The sequence below is a fragment of the Etheostoma spectabile genome, chromosome 12 (assembly GCF_008692095.1).
Source record: "Etheostoma spectabile isolate EspeVRDwgs_2016 chromosome 12, UIUC_Espe_1.0, whole genome shotgun sequence".
In the NCBI taxonomy this organism is placed as follows: Eukaryota; Metazoa; Chordata; class Actinopteri; order Perciformes; family Percidae; genus Etheostoma; species Etheostoma spectabile.
The window spans coordinates 7,056,666-7,077,152 of NC_045744.1; the positions used below are offsets into that span (position 1 = coordinate 7,056,666).

Sequence of the window (20,487 nt, forward strand, 5' to 3'; positions counted from 1 at the left end):
ATAAGGCCAGGAATGTTATTTGTGCATGTGAGGTCAAGATCGTAGTGTGATCCAATGGTTGGCTTAACTTTGTTTTAAAAACGAGAAAAAAGAAAAGAAAAAAAAAATATATATATATATATATATATATATATATATATTTTGAATGTGCGCACCATTGTCCAAACAGGGCCAGAAACCCACTGAGGTTAGGATGATCTCTTGCTTGCCTCCAAATCAAACCACACTTCTTCCCAAAAGCATCTCTGCTGTAAGATCACGGTTCCACTGCAAGTCAACAGGTCAAATTACCTTGCTGCTAAAATACTTCTGGGAAAAAAAAAAAAAAAAAAAAAAAAAAAAAAAAAAAACACACAGCCGAAAAGAATTCCAGTGGCAAGATATCCTGGTTTCGTTGCAAGCAAGTAAGACAATTTAGTGTTTAGATACCTTTGAGAAACCATGCCTGGATTATTGGCTTTCAGGGGGAAGTGGAAAGCTGCAGGGTTGGTTGGTGGCTTTGAAAGATCCACCCAAGAAGCAGTGGGTGAAGAAAGGTATTGGAGAGTTTGGGTGTTCATTTAGCATCTGCCTGTGAGGGATCCATCATTTCAGGCCAGGTAGGAGGAGTCTCTTATTTTAGGCATCAATACCTTCCAGGTGGATGGATACCTTTGAGACATAAACTGGACAGGCACAAACCCTTGAGACATATGCTGCATTTGGCAACTTCCTGACTTGATATTCATCAACGTCCAATCAATTTGATAAATCAGCTGCCTAAGCACCAGTTTAGAAAAGAATATATACTCTTCTGAGCAGCCTTCAATCCGTCAAGACGTCCCAGCGCTGCCTTGAGAAATTCTATCAACCAGCCAGGCTGCCTTAGAAGAAGAGGCGTCAAGTCGGGTCACCTCTATTGCATCTGCCAATCTGGCAGCCTGGGAGGCACGGAGCCGTGCTCTCAGGCGTCGGCGTGGTGTTGGAGCAGCTGGACCACGTATCGCAGCCGGTGTCTCAGTTCCGAGGTGCAGCCCATCTCATTCAGCATGCTGAGGAGGTAAGTGTATGAGACGCGCTCCCGGCTGATGTAGGTGAGCAGGTAGGAGTCATCTGATGACTTGCACAGGATGATCTTTGTGTGGTCTGCGTAGAAGTTAACCTGAAGGGATTAAAAATCACAAGCAGGAGTTAAGAAGAGGTTCATAATTCCCAAAAAAACAAAACAAAAAAGTGTCAAAGAGGGGAAGTGGATTTTCTGGAAACACAAACTACTTGTTTTATTAATGGGTATCTATGACTCTAGATCTAAAATTAATGAGCTTTTTTCGAACCTGTAGAGTGCCATTGTTGAAGAGCATGACAAGAGCATGGTCAGTCTTCACCCACTGGAGCAGAAGAGGAGGACAACCCGATACTTGATCCTCACAATGCAGATCTCCACCCTGAAGAGGACAGGAAAAAAAACAAAAAAACAATTTAGTTCAGATCACAGGTTGGCACGTTAAAATCTAATTCTTGGACTGCTTTAACAGCTACAAAACTTAAGTTTCAAAAGGGCGTCTTCTCAGTATAGACAAACAAGCAATTTCATATTTAATGATTGAAAATCTAACTAATGCAGCCTTCTAGCTAAAAACTCAAACCGCTCATACCTCCATAAGGTTCTGCTCCATGTAGTTGGCCATGAGCTCTACAATTTGCTTCTGGCTGCGAAGCTGCTCAGGTAGCGAGTCGGTGGCGAAAGTGAAGTGTTTGTTATCAGGCAAGCAGTAGTGGACTGTCCTAGTAAGAGAGAGAGAAGAAATTGTATGAGCATGTCTACTTTGGCACTAGCAGTATATGATTCAGAAAATGTCACGATAATTCTTGAAACTAAATATATTACATTTACTGTGTGTATGTATGTATGTATGTATGTATGTGTGTATATTTTCTCATGTGGATTGTTTGTTAATTTAACATCCTTTATGATGTATGTTGTGTGATGTCTGTAAGCTACTGGGATCTTGAATTTCCCCTTGGGGGATTAATAAGTAAGTATTTATCCAATAAAAAAAAAATAAAAAAAAACTTTTCTGAATTCTATGAATTCATTTTTAAAAATCGGTAGAGCTTGAGTCACGATTTGACTAAGAATCGACACATCTATTAACATTTACCAATGCACACCTAGTGGACACACTACGCAAGTATAGTTGAACGCATACTCGTTCCAGTTCAGTTACTTGAAGTTCACAACACAATGTAAATGTTTACATGACACCTTAAGTAAATGCTGGGGCTCTGAAGGTACTTACTTGCGTTGGTCGCAGAGACTGAGACGGGTTCCCTCGTTGAAGAGCACACCAATGCTTTGGTTCGAGAGCTGGTACCCAAAACCATATTTGTTTGAGTAGTCGACCCATTTAGTCACCCACAGGAAGGACTGGGGCCTGGACAAACACGGTGGGTTTCTAGTGGCTGGAGAGATAAAAAGGACAAAAAAATATAAAAACATTGTAAGGGATTATGGAACTATTTCACAGCTTATTAACATCAATCATGAGTAACTGGAGGGACACAAATGGTAATGTTTATATTTCCAAGTCTAAGTCAGCATTTTCCAAGAGGAGAAGTCTATAAACTTAAAATAAAAAAAGGTGCTCTGGGCTACATGAGTCAGCAGATATTCAGACGATGTAAAGGAATGGCTGAGGCAATGAAAAAAAAAAAAAAAAAAATCTAGTTGATTAAAACTTTAAGAATGATTCTGCATCATGTGTAACTTAATGCAACAGATAGAAAGACATGGTCCATGTTGAAGACAGCAGTCTATTTCTTTAGCTAATCAGATGATGTGTCAAAGCACAAGACAATAAAGGGGAGTAGCAACTTTAAACACTGTCAGTGAAATCTGGCTACAGGGCACAAAAACAGCACGACATCATCATTATCATCATCATCATTGTTATCACCCTTGCTTTGGGCTTCCTTACCTGCAGGCATGGTGGCCAGGCAGTTGTTGAGAACTTTCACAGCCGATTCAGACACAGCTGCAGGCGTCAGGGCGTCCTCACACGCTGGAAAGAAAACCAAGAATTATATGAAATATTGATCACAGAAGACAAAAGGGAATTAAAAATGATCCATCCATCTATACGCAAAAATAAAATATATCGGGGCCTACGTTCAGTGCTGCTGGCCGTGGTGCCCTTGAAGGAGCGAGAGATCGACTTCCTGGACTCCTCCTCAGCTGGAGTCGGTTCCAGAGGCACCGAGTTGACAACCTGACTGATGGGACAGGGCACCTGGGCAGGAAAAATACACATGGTTAACACAGACAACATTTGAAGTAAGAGCAGATGACGCAAAATATGACAAAAGAAGGTGACCTCAGAGATAACTGCATGAGACTCAACATGTTCTATTAATGCTTGCACACAAAAATAAAAAAAGCTCAAAGTGTTGGCTGCTGAATGTGTTCTTGTGCATCTTGCTGCCATTGCGCTGGGGTGAAACTACTTTCAGCACCACAGTTTCCTTATTTGTGCTCTGCAAGCATGCCACAAGTTTGATACGTAGTTTGATGTCGTGTTGCCACAAAAAGGTGTTTCTGAAATAATCTGGCGTCCCATCTGTTAGCATGTCATGTTTTTCAACAAACATGCGCATTTAAAAAAAAAAAAAAAAAGTAACCAGGATCTTTTGACGACTACTTTGTGCAGTCAGCGTATGCTTCTTGACTACGAGCCGCTTTCTCAGCACAGGCTCATTATCAAGCGGACAAGAATCATTCACACCAAAGAGCAAACAATGTTCCTATTGGGCTCTATAAATAGCACCTAGACCAGTCTGCATTAGCAATTGGCCAACTGAGCTTCCTGCTGTTGTGGCATTTGGTCTCAGCTCGGGTTCTTTTCAAAATGAATACATCCATTAGGGTTAAGTGTATGAGTCGAGACTGTTGCCAAGTATGCAGTAGCAGTTTTCTCAGATACTAGAACAAAGAAAAAAAAAGCCTGTCTCAATAAGTCTAAGGCACGGTTACTCACTAAATAAGACATTAACGTTTTCCCTCAAAAGGAGATCCGGCACAATACAGAGTCTTACCCACAGCAATGTCATGGACAAACATCAATAGTCAGAAAAACAAAATTCTAAATCATTAAGGATGATTCCTTTGGAATGTCCGTTTAATCAGAACCATAATAACTCATATGGCTGCCCCATATTTAGTCAGTCTAAGCTGGTCTGCGCAATGCTATTCTCCCTCTTTAAAAAACACTTATTCATCGAATTTCCATTGCAGTGCCATTTATTTGGATGCAAAGCAATTATCTGCCATGGAAATGTATCCCTCTGTACCACTTATGGATTTGTATTACCACGTTAGTATCTGAATCTATCCTACTATAAGTAAAAAAGGCCAACATTTTTCTTCCAGACATCGGACAAAATTAAAAAAAATGATGTACCTCATTGGGTCCCACTGTCTTGTAGCTGATCTGCCTGCTGATGGAACACTTAACGATGCCAGACACCAGCTTGGAAATGTCTTTGTCATCTTTTTCCTCGCATGGAATCTTCTCCACTGTAAACAAAAGTTTTTTTGCGTTGTCGTCACAACAAATATGTTTAACCACATGAGTGTTTAGATACCTACAGTACCCGAAACTAAATACAAGCCGGTTCTAAAGTTTCAACATTTTTTAAATGTCAATTCCCATGACCCAAACCAGATTAACGAGATCACTCAAGAGAGATGACCGTCACTTGACTTGTGCTGCTCACCTTTCGCTTTCTTCTTGCCAAAGAAGCTTTTTGCCATTTTAGTGAAGAATTTCTTGGCGGGGCTGGGGGGGTGGAGCTCGGGCACCATCACACAGCTGCTGGGGGGAAGCTTATCAGGGGTGAAACCCTAGGAGGAAGAAGAAGGGCAGAGAGAGGGTGAGGAGGCTGTAAGAGGGCCAACATGATGATGTCAAGCGCCGACATGCGATATTCTTTTCTAGTTCGACGCACCATTATTGTCCCCTATCCCCGCCCCCTCCAAAAAAAAAAAAAAAAAAAAATCCCTTCTAGGTTTCTTTAAACGGACTAAATTAGCATGACTTTCCCGTACTTTGGTGAAGAATTCGTGGTTGAGGATTTGATCCAGCGCGAGTCTGTCGCTGGGGTTTTTCTGCAGGATGCCTGAGATGAGTTTCTGTGCAGCGGGGGAAAGCGAGGATGGCAAGTTGTACCGTACTTCCTTTATACACTTGTAGGTCTCCTTCAGGTCAAGAGTTTCAAAAGGAGGGTTGCCGCACATCAGTGTATACCTGAATGGGATTAAACAAGGCAACCATTAGTCAACTCAAGGATACACAAATAAGGATTCAGACCAGTGGTTGGGTACAACGTCCTCACTGTACATTTGAGATAAAGCTAAGATAAACAAAAGAACACACCAGTGTTACTTCACACGACTGGACAAAGCAAATAACTCACATGACACACCCAAGGGACCAAACATCAGACTCCGTGCCATGGCCCTGTCTGTTGAGCACCTCTGGGGCCAAGTAGTTGGGAGTCCCACAGATTGTTCTGAGAAAAAGAAAAAAGACAGTACAGGATAGAATCAATGCCTCAAACTACTTCAACCCTGTAAGATGCATCATTGCAGAGAAGGAAGTAGTGGTTTTTCTGATGCTCTCATTCTTCTGGTATTCCACAGGAAGGTGTCAAACTGGTATCGAAACTATGCTCTAAGCGCTACATTCAACTGCCACTTGGAAACCGGTTTAGTCAGGTACTTTATTATTTTTTTTGGGTGTGGGGGGGGGGGGGGGGCGAGTGGGTAGTGGAGAGGAATGCGCTTAGTAACTGACGTAATGGTTGTAAGTTACTGTGCATCATGTAAGTTTAGAAAATGGCAAGGACTGGGATGTTCAGGTTCTTAGATGTTATGCTTGTTTATGTGCAGTAGCCACTCCCGGATTAGCAATGTTTTTTTCTTTTAATTTTAACACTCAAATAAGTGTATAACTTGTTCCCAAACCCACTTATAATTGTTAAATCTTCCGCAACAAGTATTAAAAAAAAAAAAAAAAAATAGTGAGAAAAGAAATGCGTACTTTTTCCTCTGCTCGACAGTCTCCAGCTTGGCAGCGAGGCCAAAGTCTCCCAGTCGCAGCTCCATGTTCTCGTTGACAAAGAAGTTGCCTGAAAGAGACAAAACCATTGGTCCAGTCAGCATTCCACAGATAACATGTGCGTGCCCCAAAGTCCCAGCGGATTCCTGGGATGCTTGTCGAGCGCGAACGCTACGTTTTGGGCACATACCTAGTTTGAGATCTCTGTGCAGGATCCCTCTGCTGTGGAGGTATTTGAGGCCAGAAATGATCTGTTTGAGGTAATATCGACTTCTGGCTCTGTGAGTGTGTGTCTCGCCTTCCAAATGTGTGCCAGGGACTGCAGAGAGAGAGAGAGGTGAAATGACTTAACTGTCAACCCCACACCATCACTGGGACAGCACAACACTATCACAGCCGCATAGAAGTTACATGCTGCTGTAAGTCAGGTGGATTCCTCATCAATAATGAGGCTTTGCATACTTTAACCATTGTAAATTAAATACTTACATCTAGTGTGTAAATTCCCTACTGTACCATTGAGAGTCAATACATGGCAAGATGTATTTAAGCAAGCAAAACACATAAGCTGTACAGTAGACTGTGGTAGAGATTTCTGAAGTCTCACCTTCCTACTACAGAGCTCGAGGAATATGTAGATGTTTTCTTGGTCTTCAAAATGATGAGAGAATTTCACCACATGCTTGTGGTGAAGGGTTTTGTGGAGCTCGATCTCATTTGTTATCTGTAAAAACAATGGGGGCAATCGGTCAGTGTGTGCACATATTTCAATCCTAACACAATTCAGATGAATTCCAGTTAGGCATGTGCCTGTCTGTGAGACACACTGGGATAATACTTGATCGTGTGTACCTTGTCTCTTTGGTGTGGTTTGGACACCCTGCTCTGTGGAATCACCTTCACGGCGTACATTTTGTTGCTGGAGAGGTCTGTCATCTCGTAGCATCGAGCAAAGCCACCCTTAAGGGGAGACAAACAGGATGATCAGTCACAAAAGCAGCAGGTTGAAACCCTGCAATGGCCATACATTAACGTGATGTGAGGATTAACAGCTGTCCAGCAATCACAATGATTCAACAATCCTTTAGCCCAATTCTGAAAGGCTGCTGAGGAGGCAAAGAGAGGAAATCCAGGAATAAATCGATGCAGATGAATCACTGTATGATAAAGATAATGATTGGAGCATATTTTGTTGCCATCGGATGCTCATGCATCCAACAATCAACCCCTAATGTGTTCACTGCTGTCTATTTTTCACGCATATTTCTAAATGCTTTCAAGGCTATTTATGTTCAGAGGACATGAAGGCTGGGGCAGACTGAGCTGCTGCATTCATTAACCGTGAATTTGACAGAGACGTTTCCAGCTCTGCGGCAGGCAGAGGAGAAAAAAAAAAAAAGAAAAAAAAAAAGAAGACTTGGCTGGCTTCCCGACGCAGAGTATAAGACGAGCAACATGTTGATACGGTCGCTCCATTCATTCACACATGCACATAGGGTGTCAAAAAAAAAGAAAGAAAAAAAAGCACTCTAGGGGTGATATTGTAAGGAAGGGAGGCATGGGATAGTCGGGCAGACATATCATGGGGTTAACAGTCATCTGAGATGTCGTTAAAATGCGAAGATTCTTCTCTAGGACTTCCTAAATCTTCGGTTTTTATACATGGTGTTGCCAATCATGTGTACGCACATGAGCTGGGCACACCTTGCGCCTGATTCATTCAGCAATGACGCGCACAGCAGGGGGAGATTTGCCACATCCACCACGAGGTCATTCCCTATTCCCGCATCAGTGTCACACCTGAAAAATGGCTAATAAGGAATTTTAATCACAGACAGCTTCCGTATGGAACTAAAAACAGCCATTCGTAAGCTTCTAGATCCGGCTTTCGCCTAAAAGAAAAGATCCCTGGGGTGAAGCGAGACAAGCACACGTAGAGTTAAAATCTTCGTACCTTTCCCAAAAGCTTCCCTTTACTGTAGGATCTTCCCGTTTTGGAGTCTGTCACCACCTGGGCCAGCTCCGGCTTGATTTGTTCGGGTTTATTCCTGCTGGTTTTCACCGGGGCTGAGGACTGTTGGGGTCCACGGTCCGGAGCAGGCTTAAATAAATCCGCATTCATGGCGTGACACGAAATACGTTGCGCCGCGGTGAAACAACCGGTATCCATTTAACACAGCGGTATAAATGGTCAGTTCGTGGAGATATTCCCTTCGCTCGTTTTCTCGGTAGTTTGTCTAGTGCGTAACGGTACATCCGCCTCATCCAACCGTATCCATCTGGCGTGCCTCAGGGCTGCGCTCTCAGCTATATAGGCGCAGCGACGTCACGGGGCAGGGGGCGGGGGGAGGTGGTGCACTGGTGGAGAAAGTTCAGACGATTTGCTCAGACATAATCTCAATAAAAAATAAAGAAATAAATAAGCGCATCTTGAATGTAAGAAAAATATGAATCAACCAGCCCATGAAAAAAGAATCAGGTTAACTCACGCTGGTGTCAGTGCTGCTGTGAGGCCAATGCCACGCTGTGACCATAGACTGTTCATAATATAATCTATGGCTGTAACCCGAACAGTTTTTTTTACCCAATGTTTGTCATGTTTAATTTACACTCAGTGTTTATGAATGGCTCCATGTGATGATGCAGAGTGTGACCCCTCTTTAGTCTAATGCTAAATTCTCAGTATAATAGCCCTACTGTTAGGCTATAAATCTGATCTATCTACTGTTTGGTTTTATATTATTCTACAAAGTAAAAGCACAATCCAAAAAATCTTGGTTCTATGTGTAGGCTGTGTGAAATCCCCGAAGAAACACGTGAACTACTCATCACTGCTGCCACCTGGAGGACAAAACGTGACGTTGTGCTATGACTCTGAAAAATTATGACTGGGCCATCAACCATCGAAAGCTGTACTGCATCACAAAAAGTCAGTTCGAACCATTCCTCATTTTACTATTTATACTATGCAATGTTCTTTAAAAAGGGGGTAAGCTCTGAACTCTAGCTCTAGTAATAAGTTCAGGTAGATATGGTCTTAAAATAAAAATAAAAACTTTTTTACGAGCATGCAGGCCTTGTGAAGGCATATCTAAATCATGACAGCATGCATAGTGGGGCCAGCAAGTCTAATGCATAGTTAGATAACACACTGAGTAAAATATGGTGACCTCAACACCAGACAACAAACACAGGCACAGCCAAATCAGTTCAAGATGTATATTTGTGAGAACTCCATGAACAAATTAAGGGCAGACAACAATATATGTAAGATAATGACATAAGCCAGGGTAAATCAACATAATTAAACATACATTTCAGAATTTACAAAAGCTAGAAGGAAATAGGCAACTTCAACAGTGTTGTAAAAAGGAATTATAGTGCGAAAATCCAAAAAGATTGTAAAGAATTACAAAGAATGTGTTTTAGAGCATTACACTATGCAACAGGAATCGATAAAATACATTAAATCTGTCAAACACAGACCTATGCAGTAATGGGAATTATTACACTGGACTGATGCGTGAGCAGTACTCTCCTTGCAGCCATCATTTGAGCTATTTATGGAATGACAAAAAACAAAACAAAAATAAAACATCTGATATGAAGACATTAAAAGAAGCCAGAAGAGCCCTTTGGCTATCTTCGTTAAAGGAATATGAGCATGACTTTGGCATATGTACTTTGAAACAGCTTAAATATCAGCTTAGTTTAGCTGCACAGGAACAATATTCACATGTGACTTTACAGAAAATGTCTCACATATTTAATTTAACCAGGTCCAATTTGAACAATGAATTACTAACAGAGATCAATCTCAGGAAAAAACAACAACTGCATTGTGGTCTTTTAACACATCAGATCTGACACTACAAAAAAAAAGTGATGAAAATGTGTATATCTTTTGCTGTTATGTTGCCATCTGCTGGACACTGCAATTATGCTTGTACACATACTTTCCGCGCAATTAACTGAAAGGTTTCTGCTTCATGGTCTATGACTATCAGGACATTGGCAGCCTGATTTACAAAGCAGGACAAAATGAGGCCTTCTGGGGCTTAGACATTAATCATGAACCTTTTTTACGAGCTGTACACTGAATTTATAGATTTTGTGGAAATATCCGTGTAACATTTAATATTCAAGTCCTGTCAGGTGCATCCCTGGCAGCTCTCACTTGGTCCTGCTGTGGGCATGCAGTGAGGGCAGTTCAGATGTCCATCATGTCTTCTCCTCCTCGAACCTTCTTCTCTTGGGACTCTGACCAGGCTTTGTTGATTGTTCTCTTCATCTCGTCGTCTCCCTCTGAGTAAATCTTCTTCAGCATGGTCATCAGGCCATCGCTGGGGTCTGCACTCTCATCAATATTGGGCTTACTGTTGAGGTGCAAAGAAAACAATTGAAAATGTATGAGCTTATCTGCTGGGATTCTCATTCTGTAGCATGCACACCTGCAGCATTTAAATGCTATATACAGTGACACCTGGCTCCCAAATATGGTACTGCACTGCAATAGCTCAGGAGTGATGTTTGGAGTGATTGGCCAGATGTGTATGAGAAACTGGCAAGATGGTCATTATGGTATTTTTAGACAACTGCCCACACCGGTTGTGTCTTTAGCTACTGACAACACATTAGCTTAAGTAGTTGCAGTGGTACTAAATTATACTCATATACATTGCACAACACCTTGTACGAATAAAATTCATAGAAAGCATGCAGTGGCCTTATGTCGCTTAAAATCCCTGCGTGAACTAAAGTGAATCAGTGGTTGTTTTAACTCACTCTTTCTCCTTTGACTGCTTTTCCACTGTTGTTAGGCACTCCCACTTCTTTGTTGCCTGTTTCTTGCACATGATCAGGACCATGTCTGTTTTTATCTGTTGAAGGAAGAAAAGATGTTCACAGGCCTTCAAAAACCAACAGGAATCTTTTGCTCTATTTTTTCCCCCAGAAGTAAGCAGACTGAACAAAGGGTACAATGCAAGTTAACACTGAGCCTGAATTCAGCAGTTCTACCAGATGCCCACGACTCGAATTTATTTACCTTATTTGGGTAGTGATATTTGCGCCGCTGCTGCAAATTTGCATCTTTGCATTTACTTTTTATGCAATATGAAGTTAGCAGTAACGCAACAGCTGTGAACGTCAAACGTCAACGTGGTCAAAGTGAAGGGGGTACGCCACAGGGAGCTTGCGACAATTTCAGCACGGGCTCACCAACTTAAGATGGGATGACTTTTAAGGTGGACCAGCTACACAAACTAGCCTAAGCTTTATGTAAATAATTGAGTTTGACGTCGTCACTTGTAAAAAACCCTGCTAACAATCTTTATTATTATTTTTTAATGGTTCCGAAAGAGGCGTGATGGAATTATCAAGATTCTGAAATTGATTGAAGATGCAGTGTTATGGCTTAAATATTTTAATTATTCTGGCCCATTTCCTGCTTTCACTTTCTTAAAAAAACTAAACTATCAAGTCTATTCTTCTAACTAATGAATAAGGCATTATTCACCTTTTTATAGCTGTCCTTTTCATCGATTGCAAACAACAGGTTGAGAATTGTCATCTGATGGTTTTTTCCATCAAGATCCTTTACCAACACAGACAATGACCTGCAAAAGAAAAAATACAATTAATTCATAGTAACACTTTGTATACGTATGAATGAATTAATAAATGAAGACATACATATATGTGTATGTATGTATGTTGATTATCACTGCACCTTTCTGTAAAGTTGACCTCCACATTTTCTGATGGAATTTTGTGTACATCCTTCAATGTAAGATAAATTTTGACAAATTTCTCCGACTGGTCCCACGCTAAAGAGAAGAAAGTAAAAGTGTGAACAATTTTCAAAGGCTTTTCAGCTCTTGCACACATCTTAACTGTACTTTCTTAGAAATGACAGTGGTTGTCTTACTAAATCAATGGCACCATACCATAGCTGTTGATCTTGACTGTGTACGCTGCTTTAGAGGGAGCCGATTGGTCTGCTTCTCTCCTGGCTTGTTTCTCTTTCTGTTGTCGTTTGACTGAAAGCTCCTTCTCCACCTTCTGCTGCTCCTGCTTTAGCAGCTCCTGCACTCTTTTCCTCTCTGCCTTATCCAAAAGTGACCCCAACTCCAGCAAATCTGCCTCCAACTGGTTGATCTGTATCGGGGAAAGAATTAGACAACTGAGAAAATGCATGTTCCTAAATTCAACCATTTAAAGATAGCTGGACACAACATATTGCCCAAACAGATAATGTTTCCTCAGTCTACATTCAATAACTGAAATTGTTTTGCCATTAGCCAATCAACAAGTCATGTCACATCTCAAGTTCAAAATACTAAGCTTTTTCTTGACAAAGGTTGCACATAGTGTTGCCAGAAATTAATTTCTTTGCATCTATAATACTTGTTTTGTTACTGGTCAGAGGGATAGATCAATTACATATCCACTGTTGGGGTAGCCTCTGGGAGGCATTAATTGCCCTTTCTGTTCAGAGTCTTATCTAATGCAATTCACCCTGTAGGAAAAATGTAAAAGCGTTTATCACACTGACATTATTATTTAGTGATATTTATGCCTTGTGAAATCAGTTAGCTGGAAGAAGTTTAATAACGTTATCTACAGATGAGGGATGCTAAAGTAAATGGCAGCTAGTCATATGATGCTAACTTACTAACGTCCATAGAGATGGATAACACATATAGATTGTTCCTATGCTTAGTTATCCAAATACTGTATTGAATCAGCCTAACATTAGCTAAACGTTAGCCTCTCAATTAATCTCTCAAAATAATGAGCTTCGGCGTTAGCTAACGTTAGTTATGTTGACAGTCCGTGAAGTTTCTGGAATGTTCTGATAAACTCCAGTCAATGATAGCTTAGCGCTCGCTAGCTAGCTAGCTAGCTTGCTTCTGTCACATGCCACTAACGCTAGACATGCACGTTATCTTTGGCAAGTAACGTTACGCGTTTGAGTACGTTCTGATTAAAATGCGCTTTTTTCTTAACGACATAACATTAACATACTTCTTAAAAATAAGTATTAGCTAAGATATCTAACGTTAGCTAACGTAGCACTGCATAGAGCGTCAGTTATATCATGTAACATATCGTTAGCTAGCTAGCTAGTTGTAGCTAAATTCAGCCACCTCAACAAACGTTAACATTAACGATCGCTATCTATCTAGCTAGCTAGTTTTTGCCCTCTCGGCGTATACAAAACTCAATAAAACATGGTGTTTACCTGTTCGGTAAGATCCATTCAGGCTTTGTGAGTTGTGTTAGCTAGCTACGTTCAGAAATGTAATGTGGGTGTCCTCTTCCCGAGTGAGTCTGCACGTAACGTTACTTTCATCAGCAATCACCAAAGATCACGTTATCCTCTCATAGACAGTTAAAGAAAGTCTCTTCCTCCTTCTCCTCCTCTTCCTAGTTCTCCTTCTGCTACAAACCAATGTTTAAAGTGCATGCATGGATGTATTAAGAGAACATGCCGCCACCTAGCGTAGCGGTGTGTAACATCATGACGTTAAACAGTCAACAGTAATACAAAAAAACCCGTTGTAAATAAGTTATATTCTGGATATTAAACCTGTTTCAATTAAATAAAATCCCTTTAACCTGTACTTGTTTTTCCCGTCTCCAAGAGTCCTTTGAGTCTCTACTCCCATTCCATATCTACCACCCTGTCCTTAAATCTTTCTCTTTCTACATTAAACTTCCTACAACCTATCAGCACCTTAAACTGTTCCCTTGCAGTTACAAGTCTCTCATTTAGCTGACGTGCTTTTTCATTAAGTATAAAGAAGCACTGAGGCCTGTGTGTCCTTCTGTCATTTTTACAGTCTATCCAATCTTAGCCTAGAAAAACTGCTCCTTCTTTCCTACATGTACCTCTATTTCTCAATAATCTTTGTCTCTATACTATAGTTATTCATCCATTTATCACCTCTAGGATTGACAACTGTATTTCAATGTATTTTGATTTGCCCCACTCCTCCCTTTCCAGACTCCAAATGGTCCAAAACGCAGCCGCTTAGACTTCTAGCTGGTAAAAGGAAAAGACAACACATCACTCCTGCTCTGGCTCAACTGCATTGGTTACCAGTGAAAAACAGAATTGATTTTAAAATCTTACTAATTGTCTTTAAAGCCTTCAATGGACTAGCTCCACAATATATTAGTGACTTGCTCACTCCATATTTTGCCCCCAGGTCCTTCAGGTCATCTTCATAACAGATCCTCCTAGTCCTTCACTCACGCTGCACAACCAAAGGTGACCAACTGGGAACAACTGTTGCTCCCTTGAATGCAAAACAAATTCCCCTCGGGGGACAAAAAGGTTTAATTAATTTTTTTTTTAATGTGCTATATAAATAAAGTTGACTTGACTTCCCCTTATTGTAGTTCCTGTTAATATGTCCTTATTTCATGATGAATTTATGACCCCTTTTTTAAGTAGTGGCGGTTGGCAAGCCAGCTTATACACTGCACCACCGCCACCATCTGCCATTGTTTCACTAAATGTTCTTTGAAGTAGTTGTCATCATCAGCTATATTCTGATTATAAAATGGATACAATTCTTGGAGTCACATTTTGAACATAGTCTTCATTTTAGGTGATTCCTTAGTCACTTAACACTTTTAAAGTGGTAACTTCTTTAACCACATTACCACATTAATAAGACTAAAAAACATAGCTAGTCTCTGTATCAAATTCTACATTTTTTTGTATAAAGTATAGTAAATAAATAAGACACTTGTAAAGAAAGGCTTGTAATGTACAATATTTATTCATCCATTGACAGTTGCTCCTTTGAGGAGTCCTATTATCATTTGCTCTTTAAATAGTATATGTATTATGTTGTTTTTCATATTTAGAAGAGCCATAAGTTTCCTGGGGCACACATAATCTACAGAATGGATATATTCATGTCCTTAGCATGTACAAAATTCTGAAGATAAGCTGCAGTGATCTCAGTGGACTAGCATTACACATTAACACCTTCCTGGCTTTTGAGGGTAGTGGTGGAACAGTTTCATTACAGTCAATACCAGTACAAACTCCAGACACTAAAAGGCCAAAACAAGTCTGTAATGAATGCCGATGTCCTGCTTTCCTCGTAATAACCACTGAAACAGCCTGTTTCTTTAATGATCCAATCCAACTGTAGTGTCCAATGGACCCCCTGTCACCACCTGGCCCTCAGAATCCCAGACATCTGGTTGTGGTCAGCTAAGTGACGGAAGACAATCCGGCTCAGTCGCCACCTCCGCTTCACTCCCCGAGGTCTGGAAGTCATAATACACCTGTTGCGTATTCTCACAGGGCAGCTGTCCCTTGGTAATGCTGCAATTTCTTTATCCGCCACCTCCTGCAAAATAGTTTTAAACTGTTTAGGAATGCAATATTTTTTATATTTTAAATTGTTTGGAATTACCTTGGATGTTTTTTTAGTTTTTTTAAAAGAAACATCTCCGATAATAATCACAGAATATTTGATTATGGTGAAATTTAATAAATGATAACATTATAACAACACATTATAATGATCCCAGTCTATTAAACACTAACACAAAAAGTTTGAGTAAAAATACTGCTTTGTACCAGAAGCTCTTTGGGTAGGATGGTGTTCTTCCTTAGTGCATTGATCCGCAGCCTCTCATCAGCATAGTCAAAAGCCATCTGTCTTCTCTTGACATCCCTCAGCATCCTCCAGTCAACGTAGTAACCCCTCACCTGCTCCACCGCCCCCCAGCAGCTCCTCAGGGCCTGCACACAGTGTTACAGCAGCTGTTATTGACAGTTAATATTGGGCCCTTGGGGTACCACACACAGAGTAAATAGTTCGAACTGCGTTTCTTTCCAGATCTGAGCTTAACAGGTTATTCTTAAAGCCTTTTAGTATTTAGTAGATTGAAATCACTGGTCCCTGACATACAGGCGTAGTGATAATATGAATGCAGCTCCAATAAACTTACATGAATACTAAATCCCTACCAATGTTTTTCTTGTGTTTACAAGGTTAATCGTTTGGATTCATCCGCACTGTTACTGTTAAGTACATGCTCGGCATGGGCTTTTGGACTCAACTCAGCATCCCCTCGCTACTCATCCTCACTGTAGCATCGGTTTCATTAAATATACCTTCGTTCACCTTCATAAAACAGGCCGACATTACAGAGACTGAGTGGTGTGACGTTAACATATGGGTGTAACAGAGCAGGAGGTAAGGTGAGGATGCATAGTCAAGACACCGTTAGCTTCAGAAACAACTTTTGAATCATTTCCACTGTTTTGTCTTTTGCAAAAATATTTTTTAATACAAACCGCTCAGACAGTTCCCTTGCTATTAGCTATTACACTAAAGAGATGGCTAGCTGGTTAGTTACTTAGCAACGTTTGTCACTAAGTAGGATACGAAGCTATCGCCAGGAAGCTAACTAGCTAGCTAGTAAGACCACTAGCTTACACTGAAAACGCTGCTTTCTCCATTCTTCTGTCAATGATATGCAATGTAGTCTTAACGAGAAACTCTTAAAATACAAAATATGTCGTTATAATAGGTACAGTACCTGCTTTGGGACGTAGACAGTGGAATAAAGGGCATTTAACCCCAAACATGCTATCCTGTGGGCTGCCATATTAAATGATGTTGTGCAAAACCACCGAAGGAGCATAATAACCCACTGAAACATCGCCACCTATTGATCAGGAGTGAGTGTGAAATGATAAATGGAAACACATCTTCGAGTTTTATGTATCTATCATTTCCATTCAACGTTGCAATCAGCTTATTATTACGTGATTATGTTTTGCCTTAGTAGAGTTTAAAATTTCAGATAATGAATAATCAAGAAACAATAAGTAGGCTAGCCTATGAGCTCCTAATACCTATTGTTGGAGAAACAAACTGATTATGTGGCCACTGCAACTTTATTCTGAGATATTTGATTTCAAGATTAGATTTTGTGATGTTATACTTGAGTTCAACACCACTTCTATCGTGCCCTTTTGCAGTTTTGATTGGCAATGCGAGACTAGTTCACTTGACCAACAGGAGTCCCAGGTAGGGACTTGCCGTTTTGGACCCTTGTAGCCTACAGGTGGCAGTGTCGTTGCATGAGTTTAAGCTCATACTCTCACTGACCACCCAAAGGAGTGGGGTCTTTTTTGAAGCTGAATCTAAACCTTATGTCTGACTGAAATCCTATTTTTCAATCAGCTGAAACCCAGACACATCTTTTCTCCCTTGACACCATTAACAATTAAAGTTGTGTGTTTTAAAGAAGTACATACATATAAAACCGTATAGGTTGGTCTTCTTTCAACATATGGTTCAGCAGGGCATTGTCCTAAACATTTTTTATAGAAACAATTTAACAATCGCTCCAGACTCCATTAAAGTTTTCTTAAGCAATCCCCATTATTTTGGAGCCTTGAGCGGATGCGTTCTTGGCTAAATATTAACACATGAAGAACTGCAGGCAGTGCTTCCTCTATAAAGAGCAACATTATGAAGCAGGCTGGAAAATCTGTACAGGCGTAAAGGCCCTATGACATGGTGCTCTTTGGATGCTTTTGTATAGACCTTAGTGGCCCCCTAATACCATATCTGAAGTCTCTTTCCTGAAATTCAGACTTGGTGCAGAATTAAAGCCACTAGAGCCAGTACCACAATGAGCTTTCCATAGGACGTGCCATTTCTGAGTCTGTAGCTTTTGAGGAGGAGAGAGGGGGAAGCAAGGTGGAGGCTGGGTGTGCCTTCACCAACTGCCACTTTGCTCGTTTGAAAACCATGATGTTTCTCTCTCATGGGTGGGCCAAATTCTCTGGTCGGGCAAAGCAGAGAAAGGGGAGGTAACCTTGCCCCTTATGACCTCATAAGGGGCAATATTTCAGATCGGACCATCAGAGCTTTTTAAAGGCAGAGCAGGATATCCAGGGCTCGGTTTACACCTTTCACTCTTTCTAGCTACTGAGGGACCGTAGGCAGGCTGGGGGAACTCATATTAATGTTAAAAAACCTCATAAAGTGACATTTTCATGCCATTGGACCTTCAAATTAAATGCAAAATCACAGGTAGGCAAAGTGCATCTACGTAGCATGTATGACAATAGTGGTGTTTGTAAACCTGATAAAAAACATTATAGCACCAGTCCAACACTGCAAAGTATTGAAATACATTTATTGTTACATGAAATAGCGTGAGGTCAGAATATTCAACTGTCTTTTAAATTATCAGTTAGAAAGCTTTTCAAATGCCTGCATTGTGCAACTAGATGGTTGTCAAAGCAAGAAAAAAGTTTTTGTTCAGTTTTTGAGCAGCATTGTCATTTGACAGCAGCATGTCGTTTAACTGCTTTTTGGCCCTCAGTTGGATTTGCATTATCGTTCAAACCCCTGAGGTGGCTGTTCCAAGATCACCGGGAAGGCAAAATCATTCCCTCTGTAATTTATTCCACCTCCATAGCAAAGAGATGTCAAAGGCTTGAGAGGTTTTGAAATGTGACCTTCTGCATTTCTATGCATTGTAAAATGTATCATAAATGCCAGGTTGCCAGGTCTTTGTGTTGCTTGGCGAAAATACCTTTCTGCTGGAGAAGTATGTTCAAAACTGGCACATGCAGAATGGAGTACCTGTACTTGAGAAAACGTATGCATGATAATAATAATATTAATGCTGGTCACCTGCATTAGACAAAACAAAGACAAAATGGGACAACAATAAGAACATGTGTTATAAGCAACTAGCATCAGCAACTGGAACAGTATTTTTAAGTGTCACCAATGCTTCTTTTAACAAGGTGCCTTTATCACTTCAAGTGTTACTTGAAAAAAATATATATTTCTAGAAAAACAAATAGAACTGCTCACCACATAGCTCCCGTTAGAAGTAATTTAATGCTTTAAGTAGTGATGTTTCAAAGTCTGAGGAAGACGTATGTAGCTCTATTTATCCCCAGTGTACTCAATATGAACAGCTCTGCAGTGTTGCTTTTTGACAGTGCAAAGAATAGGCTTGCTGTGGTTAAAACTGAATTCAATGACAATGGCTATCAGAAATGTGTGTGTATCCTTGAGTGCTTTGTTTTAAGGGAGCAATGGAAAAAGAGCATTGAAGGAAATCCTTGAGACACGGACCTTTTACATTACGAGTGGATAATACAAATGACAGTAGAACAACAGTGCAGTCTCGTCAGCTGGCTTTAAAGAAGCAATTGAATATAAAGTTGTCATGTAGACAGGTGTCTTAACAGCGATGCAGTTTCATGCCTAGCAGGGGATCAAGACCTCAGGGTGGATCATAGCAAATATTTGGGAGATTTAGAAATAAAGCCATGCAATCGAAACCTGATCTGATTCTGAGATAGGTTTAGATTACTCCGGGACACAGCAGGCAAGTGGCCTCATCCATAAAAATGACAGCAGTGCAGTGAACCGTCAAAATGATGTAACTGAGGCTAAGACTATTTAAGAAGAAGACATACTTTATTAAGCCGCCAGGGGATTTGAAATATTTTCACTGTCATTATACAAATTACACACAGGGCCAGAATACAGGACCCATTCACATGCATCAATGGAGATATGTCAAAGCAGTTGGGGGTTCAGTGGCTTGCTCAAGGGAACTTCAGCAGTGTCCAGGGACGTGATCTTGCACCTCTCCAGCTACCAGTCCACACGTGTTGCACACATTGGTGTACGGGGGACTTGACTTGGCGTCCCTCCGGTTCCCAAGCCAAGTCCCAATGGACTGAGCTACTGCCATGTGCATTGGTCCTGTTTTAGTTTAGAAACACAAACTTGAAATGTATCCTGAATTAGATTTATACTGACCTTCACTGCCTAATCAAATGAATGTTCATATTGTACATACTGTATCAAAATAAAACCATGTTATGGAGTTTCAAAGGTTAGGCTCAAAGGAAAGCTCTCTGTTTCCACTAATTTACAAAAGGAGCTATTTGCAACCAGCTAACCTTTCTGGTGTTCATCAACTCTACCTACTGCTATAATGGTTTAGGCATTCTGGCATCCCATCCTAAACAAGATGAATCCAGTACACAAGGGTTTTGTGGCTGAACATACCACATGGAGATGAAATTGTGACAGGGTGGTGTGTTTTCACTCCATTTGGTTGTTTGGGAATGTTTGACATCATTTGGATTTCAGAGGGAGGGAAAGTGGCATATTTTGATTATGCTATTCTTACATGACTCCTGCTGTGCGTGAGTAGTAGTGTGAAACAAAGACACACACATGTCAACAAACTGCAGGGTGAACGTGACCGTCTGCCACCTCTGTTCTGGATGACATCATTATAAATACAATTCAACTTGTGAGCAATAAACAAGCTGCTGGGTGGGCTTTCTCTCTCTCGACCT

General features: G+C 40.7%; 3 protein-coding genes across 4 annotated transcripts; all 3 read right to left on the reverse strand.

Moving 5' to 3' along the window:
* Positions 1–350: 350 nt before the first annotated feature.
* Positions 351–8,388, reverse strand: plk3 (polo-like kinase 3 (Drosophila)). The gene is given in 16 exon segments (XM_032531481.1): positions 351–1,141; positions 1,314–1,424; positions 1,635–1,764; positions 2,280–2,442; positions 2,958–3,041; positions 3,149–3,269; positions 4,437–4,552; positions 4,753–4,879; positions 5,084–5,282; positions 5,452–5,547; positions 6,078–6,165; positions 6,286–6,366; positions 6,369–6,414; positions 6,703–6,819; positions 6,948–7,055; positions 8,050–8,388. Coding segments are annotated over 16 exon segments (2,001 nt in total). The 5' UTR covers positions 8,266–8,388; the 3' UTR covers positions 351–943.
* Positions 8,389–9,300: 912 nt separating this feature from the next.
* On the reverse strand, positions 9,301–13,611 carry cacybp (calcyclin binding protein). Of its 2 annotated transcripts, XM_032531484.1 has the most exons (7): positions 13,342–13,611; positions 12,044–12,254; positions 11,827–11,923; positions 11,614–11,713; positions 10,881–10,975; positions 10,289–10,471; positions 9,301–10,255 (listed from the first exon to the last, which is right to left on the reverse strand). In XM_032531484.1, the coding sequence occupies exons 1-6, from the start codon at positions 13,357–13,359 to the stop codon at positions 10,306–10,308; spliced, it is 687 nt and encodes a 228-aa protein (XP_032387375.1). In that variant the 5' UTR covers positions 13,360–13,611; the 3' UTR covers positions 9,301–10,255; positions 10,289–10,305. The 2 variants fall into 2 exon arrangements, with proteins under 2 accessions (XP_032387375.1, XP_032387373.1); XM_032531482.1 differs by having other exon boundaries at positions 9,301–10,471.
* Positions 13,612–14,873: 1,262 nt separating this feature from the next.
* Positions 14,874–16,811, reverse strand: mrps14 (mitochondrial ribosomal protein S14). Its single transcript, XM_032531485.1, has 3 exons — positions 16,674–16,811; positions 15,706–15,870; positions 14,874–15,472 (listed from the first exon to the last, which is right to left on the reverse strand). Exons 1-3 carry the CDS (start codon positions 16,794–16,796, stop codon positions 15,290–15,292), a joined length of 471 nt encoding a protein of 156 aa, XP_032387376.1. The 5' UTR covers positions 16,797–16,811; the 3' UTR covers positions 14,874–15,289.
* Positions 16,812–20,487: the final 3,676 nt, after the last annotated feature.